The 15,423-nt window shown below is 41.0% G+C and overlaps 2 protein-coding genes across 4 annotated transcripts; both read left to right on the forward strand.

Annotated features, from left to right (window-relative positions):
• The first annotated feature begins 362 nt into the window (after positions 1 to 362).
• Positions 363 to 2,709, forward strand: prr13 (proline rich 13). Its single transcript, XM_086087277.1, has 4 exons — positions 363 to 528; positions 1,051 to 1,115; positions 1,200 to 1,693; positions 1,804 to 2,709. The coding sequence occupies exons 2-4, from the start codon at positions 1,100 to 1,102 to the stop codon at positions 1,855 to 1,857; spliced, it is 564 nt and encodes a 187-aa protein (XP_085943403.1). The 5' UTR covers positions 363 to 528; positions 1,051 to 1,099; the 3' UTR covers positions 1,858 to 2,709.
• Positions 2,710 to 2,918: 209 nt separating this feature from the next.
• On the forward strand, positions 2,919 to 15,199 carry LOC147167448 (poly(rC)-binding protein 2). Of its 3 annotated transcripts, none has more exons than XM_086086180.1 (13): positions 2,919 to 3,103; positions 4,417 to 4,571; positions 4,897 to 4,920; positions 5,000 to 5,032; positions 5,130 to 5,246; positions 5,524 to 5,655; positions 5,743 to 5,871; positions 6,105 to 6,179; positions 6,408 to 6,449; positions 8,264 to 8,363; positions 8,459 to 8,511; positions 8,584 to 8,753; positions 9,991 to 14,222. In XM_086086180.1, exons 2-13 carry the CDS (start codon positions 4,503 to 4,505, stop codon positions 10,376 to 10,378), a joined length of 1,332 nt encoding a protein of 443 aa, XP_085942306.1. In that variant the 5' UTR covers positions 2,919 to 3,103; positions 4,417 to 4,502; the 3' UTR covers positions 10,379 to 14,222. The 3 variants fall into 3 exon arrangements, with proteins under 3 accessions (XP_085942306.1, XP_085942304.1, XP_085942305.1); XM_086086178.1 differs by lacking the exon at positions 9,991 to 14,222 and adding an exon at positions 14,241 to 15,199 and having other exon boundaries at positions 2,926 to 3,103; XM_086086179.1 differs by lacking the exon at positions 9,991 to 14,222 and adding an exon at positions 14,241 to 15,199 and having other exon boundaries at positions 2,926 to 3,103; positions 8,291 to 8,363.
• The last annotated feature ends 224 nt before the right edge of the window (positions 15,200 to 15,423 follow it).

Here is a 15,423-nt window from a genome sequence, read left to right on the forward strand (position 1 = left end):
TAGCTTGTTAGCTAGCTAGCTAGTTGCTGTAGTAAATAGTAAATACTATACTTAAGTAACCTACTCGGTACTCAATTAGTGCCATATTTACAGTTTTTTATTTCATTGTTTCTGTTCACGGCTCATTTGTTTTAGTACAAATATTTATATGACTTTAATAATGTTACATTAGTGTTAGCTATACGATTTAGCCATGCATTCTGGCGGGAAGGAACTCCGTCGTAAACCGAGTATTCCTTGTGTAGGTGTACCTAATCAAATGCGTATATACGTCATCTCTCTACTTTCTTCCTCCATTCACAGCAGCTACCAATAGTTGCGTACTGTTTTCACACGCAATTAAGTAACACTTTGTGTATTTAATTAGTATTTAGTTGTTCCATTGCGTGTAACGTGACGCAAAGTGCGTGTGAGTTTAAAGCGGGCTGTGGGCGCGGCTTCCTGTTCTTGCACATGTTTGTTTCCAGTTTTGCTAGTCAATGCGGAAGACAAACAGTTGGAAAAGGCCCACCGAAGAAACAAGCAAAGGTGAGCTTTGGATCACGTCATAGTTTAATACTTACCTACTACGAATGTTATAATACTTGTTCTTAATTCAAAAAAGTCGAAGTTAATTTGTCAGTGTCGAGATTTTTTTTTAAAAGCGCCGTAGTTGGTGTTGACGCTGAGGTAGCTGACTGTAGTAAAGTGACGTCCACAAAACTATTCCACGTTATTGTTTTGTTGAAACAAACTGAGTTCATTAATCAAAAAGGGGGACACATTCATTGTATGATTATTATTAACAAACAGAGTGAGTTCAATGATCAAAAAGAGGGACACATTCATTGTATGATTATTATTACGGACACAAGTGTTTGGCACGTCGGCCTCACAGTTCTGAGGTTCTGGGTTTGAATTTCTGCTCCCTCCTGTGTGAAGTTTGCCTATTCTATTCTATTGGTCTTGTTGCTGCTTGTCTGTGTGCCTTGTGATTGACTGGGAACCACTTCAGGGTGCGTCCCGCTTCTCTCGCCAAAAATCATGTTATTTTTCTCCATGTAATTCTAGAACTTTCAATAACATATCCAGGATTTTCAGAAACATCCGAAGTGCAATAATGTGGCCGAATCAAGGTATACATAGACACAACATGTTAAAAAACGGTTTCAAAAATAGTGGCACAGTGATTTTTTTAAATACATCTCTATTTACATCAGGTCCATCCAACCCAGCCTTCCCACCTGGCTACAACCCTGCATACCCCACAGTCCCTCCCGCAGGAGCCTTCCCTCAGCCTCCGCGTCAACAGTACCCGCCTGTCCAGTATCCAGCAAGTCTCAACCCGGCCATGATACCCAACGCACCCTCTGGTGCGATGCCATATGCGGGCATTCCAGGACCACACCACTACCCCGTGGCACCTGGCGGGTATCCTGTTGGAGGCGTCCAAGCCGGTGTGTACCCGCGCTCCCCCAAAGGCCACCACGATAAAAAAAAGGGTCACCACCACAACAAAGGCCATCACTACCCCGGGGGCGTCAACCCCCTCAATCATTTTGGTGGGGCGTTAGGCGGGGGACTGGCTGGCATGGCTGGCATGGCTGGCATGGCTGGCATGGCCTTGGGAGCGGGGGGACATAAATCCCACAAGAAGTTGAAGAAGGGCAAGAAGCTGAAGAAAGGGCATGGGCACCACAAACATGGCGGCAAGGTGAGATTGACACCACTGTCACTTGTACTTCTACTTGAAGTATATATTGATGATATTTATTTCTCCATTAACAATGCATTAACATGTTTATTATTCTATAAATCCCACAGTCCTCCAGTAGCAGCAGCAGTAGTAGTAGCAGCAGCAGCAGCAGCAGCGACTGAGTTCATCATCCATTATACTGAATGTGGACAACTGCGAAAAGGCATTATGAAATAAAAACAAATCAACAGGATTTCTGTGTATATACTGCACCTCCATCCAAATATAAAGGGGGCTAATTGCTAAATGATATTAATGGACTAGCAAGATTTGAGGAATGATGTGGGCCACTATTATATATGGGGTGTATTTCGTATCTTTCGAGAAATCTATCTCCGATTGTCATATCACTGTTTTGAAATTATTTTTTGTAAAAATCTTTAATATGGTGATTTACTGTAATAAATGTATTAAAAAAAGATGCATGTGTCTCATCTCTGCTGTTAAATGCTCCATATGCATATCTGGAAATTACATCATGTTGATTCTCTACTTTGCGTCTTTCAAACGTATGTCGAATGTTTTAACATCATTTGTATATCGTTTTTATTGTAATCATTTGTTGTTGAGAGTAATTAAGCTGGCTTGCTTCTGAGGGTTTAATGTTTTTTATGTATATTTTTTTATGGGGTGAGATGATTATTTTCCTACAATCATTAAAAAATATGTATTCTTTGCAACTATCAAATGTGGGTCTTATGTTTTATATTATCTCCTTTTTTTCAAATTGTCGGACCTTGTTGTTTGGGGTCATATTGATATACGTAATCAAGAATCTTTATAATTTGCGAAGTATTTCGATATGATTTGATTCGTTATACATATTCCTGAATAGCTGATTTTTATGTGTACCCTGGATTCCTCACAGCGCCTTCTAAACGTGTGTATATATATTTTTTTATTTGGCTGTTGTTAGAAGTCATTAACATCATGTAAGTTAGAAGAATCAATAAAGAAATTGTTGTTGAGGAGCATTGGCTTAATTTTTACGAATGTACATGAACGTCTCACAACAACAAAACAACCCCACACCACGGCACACACAATTATGTATTTATTTTTATATCGTTAGTGTGTTTTTCATTTTCCAAACGTGTATTTAATGTTTTAATATTGTACTTTTTAATTTATTTATTGGGCGAATCACACAGGATGTGGGCTCGGCTTGGGTGAAAGGGGAAAGTTCGGAGGTCGCCATGTTGTTGTCTTTGTGTAAAGGAGTGGAGCTCGATCTCACATCACTCTTCCCTCTTCCCCCGAGTCCTCTCTAAACTCTTCCCCCCCTGGGTTTCTACCCTCCCGAACCTCTCCCCTTCTACCCTCACAACCCCAACCCATCCCCCGGCCACCTTCCAGCGCACGAACCGGGTAAGTTCGGCCTCTGAGTTTGGATGTTTTTGTTGCCCGTGTTGTTGTGATCCGAAGAAGAGGAAAGATATCGCACTTAGCTTACTTTAGCTTAGCTTGGCATCGTGCTAGTAGGCCGCGGTGGCCACGGCAAATGCGCCGTCTAAAATTAGCTTTGTTAGCTTAGCGTGTCACCGGAAACTGCAAACTTAACGCTTATTTGAAGCCCAAATAATCCTTTATTATATCAAAATGGTTATGAATAGCGGCTATTTTGACGTATACACTAGTTACTATGAACCAAAATGTCACTGTTGAATAAAATATAAGCTGGTAGTTAGCATTGCTAACTAGCGTGCGCATGCCCCATTCATTCCCCCCCAACCCCCCCCCCCAATCGTCAAGCCTCCAAAATGCAAATTTATACAAATGCGAGTACTTTATTCCGAATTTAACGCCATAAACCCATTTAGCGGATGTTTAAGTTGTGTAGCAAATACGCACGACTGCTTAAGTTTATATTAAAGTGTTTTTTATAATGGTTTGTTGAGGGAGCCGACGCCGACTTGGCACGCTGCTAATGATGACGAAACTGTTAGCCGGCAAGTGGTGGTGGTGGTCGTGTAATCGCCTTTTCCCTTCTTTACTCACCAAACTTCAAAATAGATTTACGCAAATTCGATTGTGTTGTCTACGTTGTCACTTCAAAGTAGAACAAAAGTCATTTGAAACCGTGATTGTGAGTCTTTTGCGGTTGCTTTTCACGTTAGCGTATTCCCGAACTTTGGAATGCCGTTGAGCTTTTATCGATATTCTTAAATTCCATCTTAAGGTGTATGTACTAGCGCGCTCTTTGTCCTCACTAGTAAGACAATTCTGGATGAAAGAAAGGTCCACTACATCCTTACATTTCTTCATAGTAGTTGGCGTCAAAATTGGACTACTACATTACTACTAGAGAAGCAAAAGTGGATGTAGTCGTGTTACTAGTGCAGATCAGAACAATGAATTGAATGAATGATTTTGAACATGTGTGAAAATGGCTTAAGAACAGCTAAATAATTTGAAAAAATCTAACATAGTAAAAAATAAAATGAAATTTTATTGTATCAATTCGAAAAGGAGTAGGGAAAAAATATTTTGAGTACGACAGCCTTCTGCGAGTGAGGCCAAGGGGCGTACTGTCTTGTTTGTTTTCTTTTTCTTTTCTTTTTTTCACTGACTAGTGCCGCTCAACTGATTTGACTCTTTACCTTTAGTTAAGCACTTACAGTACTTTATGTTGAGCAGCTATCTGTTAGCACTTTCATGTGTAACATATTGTGCCCCTCCAGCCATCCAGATCATCTCTGTGACCAAAGACCCCAGTCCCCCAGCCCCCAAGTTCGGCACGGAAGGCCCACACACGGCAGCTGCAGCTATGGACTCCGGTGTGATTGAAGGAGGGCTCAATGTCACCCTTACCATTAGGCTGCTCATGCACGGCAAGGTGAGGTCTCGGCACGCTATGCCGTTTTTCACCACAATGACACCTCCCCCTCCTGCAGGGACTGATCTGATGAGTCATGGTATTGACTTGGTACAGTTGAAGTCCTGCTACACAGACAGGTGTAGCAGTGCTGTTAGAATGGATGCTAAATGAATGGGTGCTTGCTTTATGAATCTTCTTCACTTGAATGAATCATTCATCTTGAGGGGTGTAGTTATTGCGCTAATTTTGAATTCTGGACCATTTTAAGAGCTATTCACATTTTTTTACAAATTTATTTCTTCCACAATATATAATGAAACCTTATATGGTTTTGTCATTTCAGGAAGTTGGCAGCATCATTGGAAAAGTAAGGCTTCACAGCGCAAAATTCAATTGAAATGTTTTTTTTTTACCCCTAAATCTTACTTTTATGTCCTGCTTTTTAGAAAGGTGAATCTGTGAAGAAGATGAGAGAAGAGGTGACTTCCCGTCCTTTCCTCCAAATAATCATAATGTGACGCATTTAATTGCCAACTGGTTGTTTTTCACGTCCTCGCTTGTGACTTTTCCACACAGAGCGGGGCGCGCATCAACATCTCCGAGGGCAACTGTCCCGAGAGGATCATCACTCTGGCGGGGCCGACCACCGCCATCTTCAAAGCCTTCTCCATGATCATTGATAAACTGGAAGAGGTGGGGATCCAGCTCAAAGAATTGTGCATGGACATACCATAAATCAGTGTTTCCCAACCTATCACTGAGTCAAGGGAATAAAAAATAAACATTTCTTTAGCCCAAATATTTCTTCAAAAAACGCTGATACAATGCATTTTCCAGGACAAAGACAGGGCAATTTTATTGGCAGTAAAAAATAAAAATAAAAGCAAAAAAAAAAAAAAATCTGAATCTGTGGGTGATGACACACTTGTTTGGTAATCACCGCATTAAATGGACCGATCTGTGCCCCCAGGACATCAGCAGCTCGATGACAAACAGCACAGCCACTGGCAGGCCCCCAGTGACCCTCCGCATCGTGGTGCCCGCCAGCCAATGCGGGTCCCTCATTGGCAAAGGTGGCTGCAAGATTAAAGAAATCCGAGAGGTACGCGTTCTCTTTTAGAAGTCAAACAAAAGCAGATATCTTCTTCCTCCGCGCACTCACTTCCCCTTTGATTGTTTGTGCTGCCAGTCAACCAGTGCTCAGGTCCAAGTGGCAGGCGACATGCTGCCCAACTCCACGGAGCGTGCCATCAGCATAGCTGGCACACCCCAGTCTATCATCGAGTGCGTCAAGCAGATCTGTGTGGTCATGCTCGAGGTAAGGAGGACCCTCCACAAGGGAAGATTTTCCATTTTGTTTGTGTAAAAAAAAAAAAAATACTTGTGTCAATACTGGAGCAATATTTATATTTACTATATCACTTAATTTAGTGCTTCAGGCCCGATGACGAATTGACATGCAGCAGGCCACCAATTTGAGGAAGCTCTGTTAATAGCAGCATGAATTGTCATTGCAACGTGATTTATATGTCTTGCGTGTCCCCTGCGCAGTCTCCCCCGAAAGGCGTCACAATTCCCTACCGACCCAAACCTTCAGGATCCCCCGTCATCTTCGCAGGCGGACAGGTATGCGCCATGTTGATTTACAAGTTGCGTGTCGATGTGTATAATTCTTAGATGTAAGCTGCTCCTTCCTCTGGCTTCCTCCATTTCTTTCTTTCATGTCCCTAAAGATGTTTCCTTTGCAAGAAATGTGGAGACTTTGGACAAGACTTGTTGCTGGTCTTATTTTTTTAGCTTTAACCGGCGTCCGATGCAAGGCCTGTGAAAGTTGTGTGTTCTCATTTGTTTCAGGCATATGCCGTACAAGGACAGCACGCCATTCCACAGCCAGATGTAAGTCAAGTTTACGTTTATGCAACCCCCCCCCCCCTCCCCTTTCATACCACCCATTCCCTCTTCATGTCACCGTCCCCAAAACACGACGCCGACCGCCCCCTTTTGCACTTGTTAGGCAGAAACGAGAGTTTTAGTTTTTCGATATCGACATTGTTCATGTTGATTCAGTTCCTCTAATGCAGTGATTGACAGCTCGTCAAGCAGACGGAATTGCGCCTGCCAAAAATGGACAATCCACATGCACATCTTCATTCTCAGATGGCCATTTGAAGCCATTGGGCTCAAGGTCAAGAGCACAGATAATCTATCTTTAGCATTGTTTTAGCATTAGCATGGTGACTTCACATAAGGCGAAGCTTTCTCATCCATTTTCTATCAATTTTGAGGAAATTCAACTGTTCATGGCTGAGTGGCACAATCATAAAAACTCAACCAACTCTAAAGGCAATTGTTTTAAGTTGCATTTTAAGAGACGTTGACACCTTTTATTGTTCCCGCGCTATATTGTGGATGACTCTTCGCGCCCAACTTAATATTTTTTAAGCAAGTTTTTACTTTGTACTTATTTTAATGTCCCTGCATGTGGGGAAAAGATAGAGCCACTGTCTTTTAGGACTTTTAGGTCCTCTTGAACAACAGGAGTTGCTGTCAGCCACAGCTTTCGCTCATGCTGACTCTCCCATATTATGCCACCCTACCAGGCCACGCATCTTAAAGGCACACAGACATTATAAAAAGTGCAGTATTTTGTATGCATTTTGTTTCTGTTTTTTTCCCTTCTTTATTTAGCATTGCCTCCCTCCCCCAAATTCTTAGTATATTTACATAGGTAGATTTGACAGTCTATAATGGTCGAGTGTAAGTTCAGCTTTTGTTTGTCCAGACTCCACGGGTCCATCAGTGACCATCTGCTGCTCTGCTGCTTGTTATGTCCGTTGCTCCTTTAAATGATCCCAATTTTCCCATGACTTGATTTTCTTTTGCCTACCTGGCTCAAGCATCCTTCCACTTTTAATCATCTTTAGAAGCTCCTCTTTAAATATTGCTGTCACAATGAGGTCATCTTGTTTGCTGGACAGTATCCAGGGTTTTTCCTGGCTCAAAATGAGGCATCCTGACTATGATGGGTGACTACCGATACCAGGTATCGGTGCCAAAACCAGTCTTTTTTTTTTTAAAGTATCGGTACTTGCTTACTTTCCATTATCGGCCGCCCTCCTGCAGCCATTTTACGATCAGGGACTAGAAATGAGAAATTATATGAATACAAAGTTGCCAATAATTTTTGCCTTTTTCTTTTTTTTGGAAACAATCATTACAAATTCATCCACTAGTGCATATTAAGTTGTAAATATAGTTCAGCATTGTTGTAAAACACTATTATGTGTATGGTGTATATACTGTGTTTTTATGACTTTGGCGATGGCTTGAGCACGCCACCTCTGCCTCACGACCAGGAAAAGGAGCGTGTGCAACGGTTGCCCCATAATCAGTTTCTTCTTCGGTACATTAAAGTAAAAAGAAAAAAGAAAAATAAGAAAGCTGTTTCTTCTTCGATTGTTGCTTTAGGTCTTTCCGGTGCACTGCTGTTGATATAGCGCCTCCATAATGGCGCAACACTGCAACTGCAGTTAAAATCAACTGAATTGTCACTTGAATGCTGCAGAGAGAATCCATTTGACGTCCTTCCTTTCAGATGTGTTACTTGTAGGTTTCCAACTGACATTGATTAATGTCATTTTTGTTTCCTTCCCCTTTTCAATCCTTGTTTTCCCTCCAAACCTGCTCCTCTTCTCTCCCCCCTCTCACAGTCTTCCTCTGCTGCTATCTCTCCACAGCTCACCAAGCTTCACCAGCTGGCTATGCAGCAGAGCCCCTTCCCCATTGCACACAGCAACCAAGGGTTCACCGGTACGCACCATAAAATGGCCATCCAGATCCCGCGTGTGGCAACTTTTCGTGTTGTTAAAATATGGCTGTCTTTTTTTATAATTTTTTTTTTTTAGGAATCGATGCTTCCGCTCAGACCAGTTCTAATGAGATGAAAATTCCGAACGAGGTCAGCTTTCTTCCATAAATCTTAGAAGGTACGTTTTAAGTACTTCTCGCTCAAGCTCTGCCTCCTCTTCAGCTCATCGGCTGCATCATCGGCCGCCAGGGCGCCAAGATCAACGAGATCAGACAAATGTCGGGCGCCCAGATCAAGATCGCGAACCCGGTGGACGGCTCCACCGACCGACAGGTGACCATCACGGGATCGCCTGCTAGCATCAGCTTGGCAGAGTACCTCATCAACGCCAGGTCAGCACACACGCCCACTTGTCAGTCAATTGAGTCAAGGGTTAGACGCGTTTCCACCAAGCAGTAAAATTCAGTTCGGAACCGTCAGCTTGGGGACTAAAATTTTCAGGCACGCCCGTTGAGAGAAAATTAACTATTCCAGTTTTAGGGGCTGGAACAAAAATCTGCGAGGAATATAATTTTTGCGATTTTGGAGTGTAATTTGCAGTAGCCAGAAAATGCATTATGAAGAAGAAAAAACATGTCATAACATAGAATAAGGGAAACTTGCGTAGCACAACCGCATGATAGGCAGCCCAAGGTACCGTCTCGAAGTTAGCTAATTTTAATATAGCCTACCATGGCTAGTTAAAATGAACAAATCGTAAAGAAAAAGAGCTGTAATGCACATGCAATACAATGCATACGTGTGCAGACTGTCTAACCTGACTTAAAATAAGAAAATGCACTTGATGTGCAATCTTTTTATTAGTATTGTTTAAATGCTTTTTTTTGTCTGATTGATTGATTAATTGAAAGGATAATTGGTAGAATAATTAAATCCCCCCCCCCCCCCCCCCCCCCAAAAAAAAGGAGTATAGCTGCTGCCCCTCTCTGGTATTCTAACACCATCTACTCTGTCAGCAGTTGGGACACAATGTGGCGAATTGAACTCTACCGCTTGGTGGAAACTTGCAATGCCGTTAATAACTCGTGTGCAGTTAGCTTTTGTCCCCTGTCCAATGAAAACATGCATCTAAATGTTGAGTGGAACACCCCGCCCCCCCCCAAATATAAATATTGTGTAGTATTGTTATATTATTACAATATTAATATAATACAAATTATTCTAATGCATAAATTAATATAAGTTAATAATAGTCAAATCAGAGATTTTTTTTTAATATTATAATTTGAATATAAAATAGTGATAAAAAAATATAAGAATTAATATTATACCTAAAATATTAAACAATATAATATTTGTTTAGTAGAAACTGCACCAAATTTGGATTCACATGCGTTTCGTTGGACAACAATCTACCAGCACGTACCAGAGCTTGCTCAGCTCTCTATTGGCCTGCAACCTTGTTTTGGTCAACATGACACGCTGACATTTTGCGGCCCCCTTCGAGAGAAAAAAGAAAGAGAAAAGAAGCCTCCCCTTCCTCCGCCATTTGCCCACTGACCAGCCTGCCCTGTGACCCATCCCGACTGTGTTGTCCCTCTTTCTCTCTCCTTGTCTCTTTTTCTACAGTGTAGAGTCCTCTAAACCTCCTCCTCCTCCCTCCTCCTCCTCCTCTTCCTCCTCCTTGAACCCCGAACCGAGCAGCCCGTGCCCTTCCTCCAACTCTACTACTACTACCACTGCTACTACTACTAGCACCTCCTCTGCTTCCTCCTCCTGTGTGGTGCCCCCCTCAGCCTCCATCCCTCTGTCCTTGTTACCTCCTGGGCCTCCTCCTCCTTCCTCCTCCTCCACCTCCTCCTCCGATCCCTCTCCTGCCTGTGTGTCCAGTCTCCTCACGCTCAAGCCCCTGCCTCTACTGGCCCTCCATGTTGTCAGCGGGGCCGCCAACCCCGAGCCCAAAATGGCCCCCGAGCTGGGCTCCAAGTCCAAGCGCCGACGCCTCTCCCCTTACTAACACGTCCGCTATCGACAACCTGCTTTGGCCACGTGCACTAAACACACGCGCGCACACGGCGTTGCAAGCTTTCTGGTAAGTTCACAGTAAATTTCCATGGGAAGATACGTTGGAGAATTTTGGAATGAAGCGGAAATTGAGAGTGATTTAATGGAAAGGTATTTTTTTTTTTCAAGCATCGCGGACTTTGGGCAACGCGTTTTGCTTACTCTGACTGACTGGTTGTATTCAAGTAAGCTTATAATAGCTCGAATCGATACACTTTTCTTTCTTTTTTTTTTGCGGATATGAGACAGACCTCTTATATCAATACTGTATCTTTGTTCTCGCACCGTCACAGTGGCAGACGAAGTGAGTTTGTCCACTTGCACGCCAGGGAGGACAGAATAATACACTGGTTAGCTTAGCTTAGCTTAGCTTAGCTTAGCTTAGCTTAGCGTTCGATTTAAAGCGAGTCCGAAAGGATAAGTGCTTGAGTGAATGGATGGGTGAATGTTTGGAAGATCATCCTGGGTTCTGCTGTTGCAAAGTTTACAGCAAGACATTTGAAGTAACGTTTGGCAAATACAAGACGAGACACGAAGATGGAAGCACCAGAACGTTTTATCACCCGACATAATATTGTGCCGTTCGCCCCATCGATGCCTCAAAATGGTCTGCGGAAGGTACACTATAAATTTCAACACTTTTGATTGGTCAATAATTTGTTAAATTAACACCCACCAGTGTAGACTGCCCGATATTATAGATTTGAGAAAAAATAGGAAATTTACCAAATTGTGCCATACAAGGTTTTGTCCCAACGCCAGCAATTTGCATATAATTGTGATTGACTTGAGGTCATGTGACACCACATGAGGTTAAGTCTTACAGATGACCCCAAGAAAAAACATTGCGCAAGATGAAAATAAAAGGAGAGTCGAAAGTAGCGCAATACAACAATGCAATTTCTTAAAAGGTATTCTTGACTCATTGAGCCATTTTCAGCAGTAAAAAGTTAACATTTCGTCCGGAATTAATTTGACGACGTCATTATTTTTTATGTTCAATTAACACCTTTTAAAAACAAATGTTGCAACTTGCTGTTGAGTGAAGATGACATCACCTGTGCCGAGGAAACACGTCGCGACCAATCATGGCTCAGTTTGCTGACCAGACACACAAAACAGGTGAGCCGTGATTGGCCCATTTCCTCATCACAGGTGATGTCATCTTCAGTCGACAGCAAGTAGCCAAATTAGTTTTTCAAGGAAATTCTCATCTTCTTACTGTTGAAAATGGCTCAAAGAGTCAAGTATCCCTTTAAGAAAAATACTCAAGTAAAACTAGTGTCACATTAAAATGACTCAAATTCCTGGTTTTCCATCCATTCCCATGGAAAGTTTGCCATTTTGAAAATGACCAGAATTTTGCAACCCCACACGCACAAACACACAGTTTGCTGCCATATTTACTCTTATTGCCTGTCAAGTGTGATTAATCTTACTAATCCAAGCGACTTCTGCATGCAGAGCGGATGCGTCCGCGCAAGCCCTTTTTCCTCTTTGTGTGTGTGTGTGTGTGTGTGTGTGTGTACGCTGTGCTCAGGTAGCGGCTCTTTCTCCTAAAATGATGTCACGCTTGCGCTAGTGTGATTTGTTCAGGCGTCACCACAATTACAGCGAGTGCTTTTTTGTTATGTACATAAAGGAGCTTTAGTCCGCGCTCAGGTATACACACCATGAATTCAAGTTGAGCTTCGACTTGTGGGTTGTTGTTTTTTTTTTTGGGGGGGGGGGGTTGGATGTTTTTATTATGAACCTGATTTCAATCATTTCAATTAAGTCTGTATTCTTTACTCTTAGTTCACTGGCCACCGTTGCTAAGTTTCTCTCTTGCACCCAAGACATCGTGTAGGTCGACGTGTGTGTGTATAAATGATTGATTGACAGCAGGTTTTTTTTTTTTTTTGTGACGTGTGGTGGATTACAATTCAGTTTGACTTCAAACTGCGGTCGTTTCAAAACAACAAATTTCCGTTAGGAAATGATGCCAAGGTGAACATGTCAACTACTCTCCCCTTTAGAAGACGCTTGAAACAACTTTTCTTCATCGTGAATTCAAATGTTTCCTGCTCAAACTGTCACCATTATAAAAATACATTTAATTTTTTTTTTTTTTTTTTTTTTGTAACTATCAGTCAAGTTTTGAGCCAACAATAACTATAGTGGGCTAACTCAATTTTGTCATTTTGCAAAGAAAGTTTTATGGCTGCAATCAAATTTTTTTATATGGCAGTGATTTACTGCTTCTGGTTTAACAAAAATATTTCCCACCAAGATTCTCGATTCATCCCAAACATTTGTCAAACAGATTAAACAACCACCTAAAATGAAGCACCCCAATAATCCCCCCCTCCTTCGCCATGGTGCTAATACCAGACCATCCCCACAATACGTGAAATCCATTATATAAAATCATCTTAAATATTCCCATGGCATTTTTTATGCCATACAAAATGCATTTAAACATACTGTAAAATAAGGGTTACAACACAAATATTGTGTATATATAAAAAAAAATTAAAAAAGTACCGACCCCTCGTTTACATTAAACAAATCCCGTTTTTTTTTTTTACAACAAATGATGGCCTCACATTATACATTAATAATCACATCCAAATACGTACATTATAAAATACTTCCTGTGTTCTTCTTTAGGTAAGCTGATTTACACTCTTTGTAGTAACACAGTAAGAACGGTTGCTCTTAGCCGACGAGTAGTCGGCCACGCCTGCACATAAAAAAATAAAATAAAATAAAAAGGAAAAAAATGTTATTAGCCCACTGTAGTTTTCAGCAGCTCAATTATACGCAAAATACACAAAAAAAAGTCAACATTCTTTTTTCCTGTAGGAAAAAAATCTTCCGGGACTTAGCATGATTGTTTTGGGTAACATTTTCTTGAACATTGTTGTACATAAAATGTAAAGAAAGTCAGCCGCTGTCTATTGAAACCACAATAAAGTAAAACATTTGAAGATGCCTGGCGAATAATTAACAAAACGGTGGTTGTTAAGTGTATTTACCGGCACTGTACAGGTGTTTACACAGTGGCCACTAGGGGGCAGTATAATGTATACTGAATCAGATATACAGTGCAACAGGTCGATTTTGTAGGATTTGTGTGTCACATTAAAACCCCCTTCACTGTATCTCTTTAAGATTTAAGCACTGGCATTATTTTTTTCACTGCGCACCCACTCTTGACCTTTACATGACCTTGACCTTAAATTGTCAAACCAGATGTTAGTGGGGGGGTTGTGTTTTAAACATTTTAAGCCATGTGCTGTCCACCCAACATTTTAATGTTTGGCGTAAAAAATGGACATGTTATGGATTTTTTTTTTTACAAACATTTATTTTGTGGAAGAAAAACACACACCAAAATACCCTTTCCCAACATAATGAGGAGTTAAAAATGAATTTTTTTTATAGACATTTTTAAAAATATATATTTTTTCCGTCTTGTATTTCACACTGACTGTCCTTCCCCCCCATTTTTTTTTTCTTCCAAGCAACCCCTTTCCACATCATGGCATATTTGACGCACCCTGTTCCAACTGAAAAATCGTTATCATACTTTAGCGCCTTAAAAGCATTTATTTATTTATTTTAAACCACGTCTTCAGCATCCTGAAAGTTGGTGCACCCCTTATACTATCTCTACTATTATTATGTCAAGCTACCCCCCCCCAAAAAAAAATTCACATAATGATTCGTTGGTACATAAAAATGCTGGCGGACTGAAAATGGTGTTGCTGTCCAACCATGCATTGTGTGTGTGTGTGTGTGTGTGTGTTTGTGTATTTGTCCCGCTGCAGGCTTTCCTCGGAGGCCACCGGACTGGCAGCCAACTGATGAGCCTCCCCGTCTGCACTACATCTCACCACCTTCAACATCAACAAAAAAAAAAGAAGCTATATTACACCTATATAACACCTCTTCCTTCCCTTATTGTTAGCATCACTTCATCCACAGCCTCCGTGATTATTTATTTTTTGTTTTAGTCCACACCTGAACTAGGATTTTAATGCCCCGTTTTTTTGGAAATGGGGTTTTAAATCAGTTGAGATTTTTTTTTTTTTTTTTTTAAATCTATGTTTTTGTCTTGATCCCTTTTTTTCACCTTCCGTGTTTCAGAGAAAGATTTAGATTTAGTTGTGTACAGCGTAGGGAAGAAAAGACACAAATAAAGGATCAAAAAGAAGAATAGTCATCCTTTTATTCCCCTAAAAATGTATTTTGTTACACATCAGAGAGTAGCTATATACACACACACATACGCACACACTCGGCCACCGATATGCCGTAGGCACGCTCCCTTTTGTTGTCATTCCCCTCCTTGGGATCATGTTTTTTTTTTTTGTGTGTGTTGGGCTGGGAGGTTTTTTTTTGTCAGGGTTTTTTGAGGGGGAAAGTTTTTTGTTGTAAAGACTGCTATATTCTTAAAAAAAAAAAGTTGGAATGTTTGTTTTAAATGGAAGAAGTATTTTTTTTTAACTACCAAAGGATGACGAACGGGAGGGAGGGAGGGAGGGGAGGGACACTTGCAACACGTATATGAGGCTATTAAGAAGAAAACAAAAATGAAGGCAAAGAAGGGGTTGTGAGCTAACACTAGTTTCCTGCTCTTTGCTTTGCTCGGTTAATTGATTTTTATGATTATTTGCAGGAAAAAAAGACATTTGTGCACATTTTTCTTTTTCTGAGACTAGATCTTGGGTGCCACAAATTTGTTTAAAAAAATGAAATAAAAAATGTGAAATGTTCTGAACACACACTCCATTGGCTTGTTGTCTGTCCTTTGTATTGAACACCAAATGTTAAATACATTTAGATAGAAATGGCTTTGTTGGACACTAATGCAGTAAGTCCACTGACGCACTAGAGGGCGCTCTAATCAGTTTTTATATTTTCATACAGTACTGATACGTTCCTTACAAAATGGAAATTAAGCATACTATATTATAATTAAAGGGGTGTCATAATTGATTAAACCTAAAT

This window comes from Leptonotus elevatus, chromosome 10 (genome assembly GCF_054856555.1).
Source record: "Leptonotus elevatus isolate MCC_2025b chromosome 10, RoL_Lele_1.0, whole genome shotgun sequence".
NCBI lineage: Eukaryota > Metazoa > Chordata > Actinopteri > Syngnathiformes > Syngnathidae > Leptonotus > Leptonotus elevatus.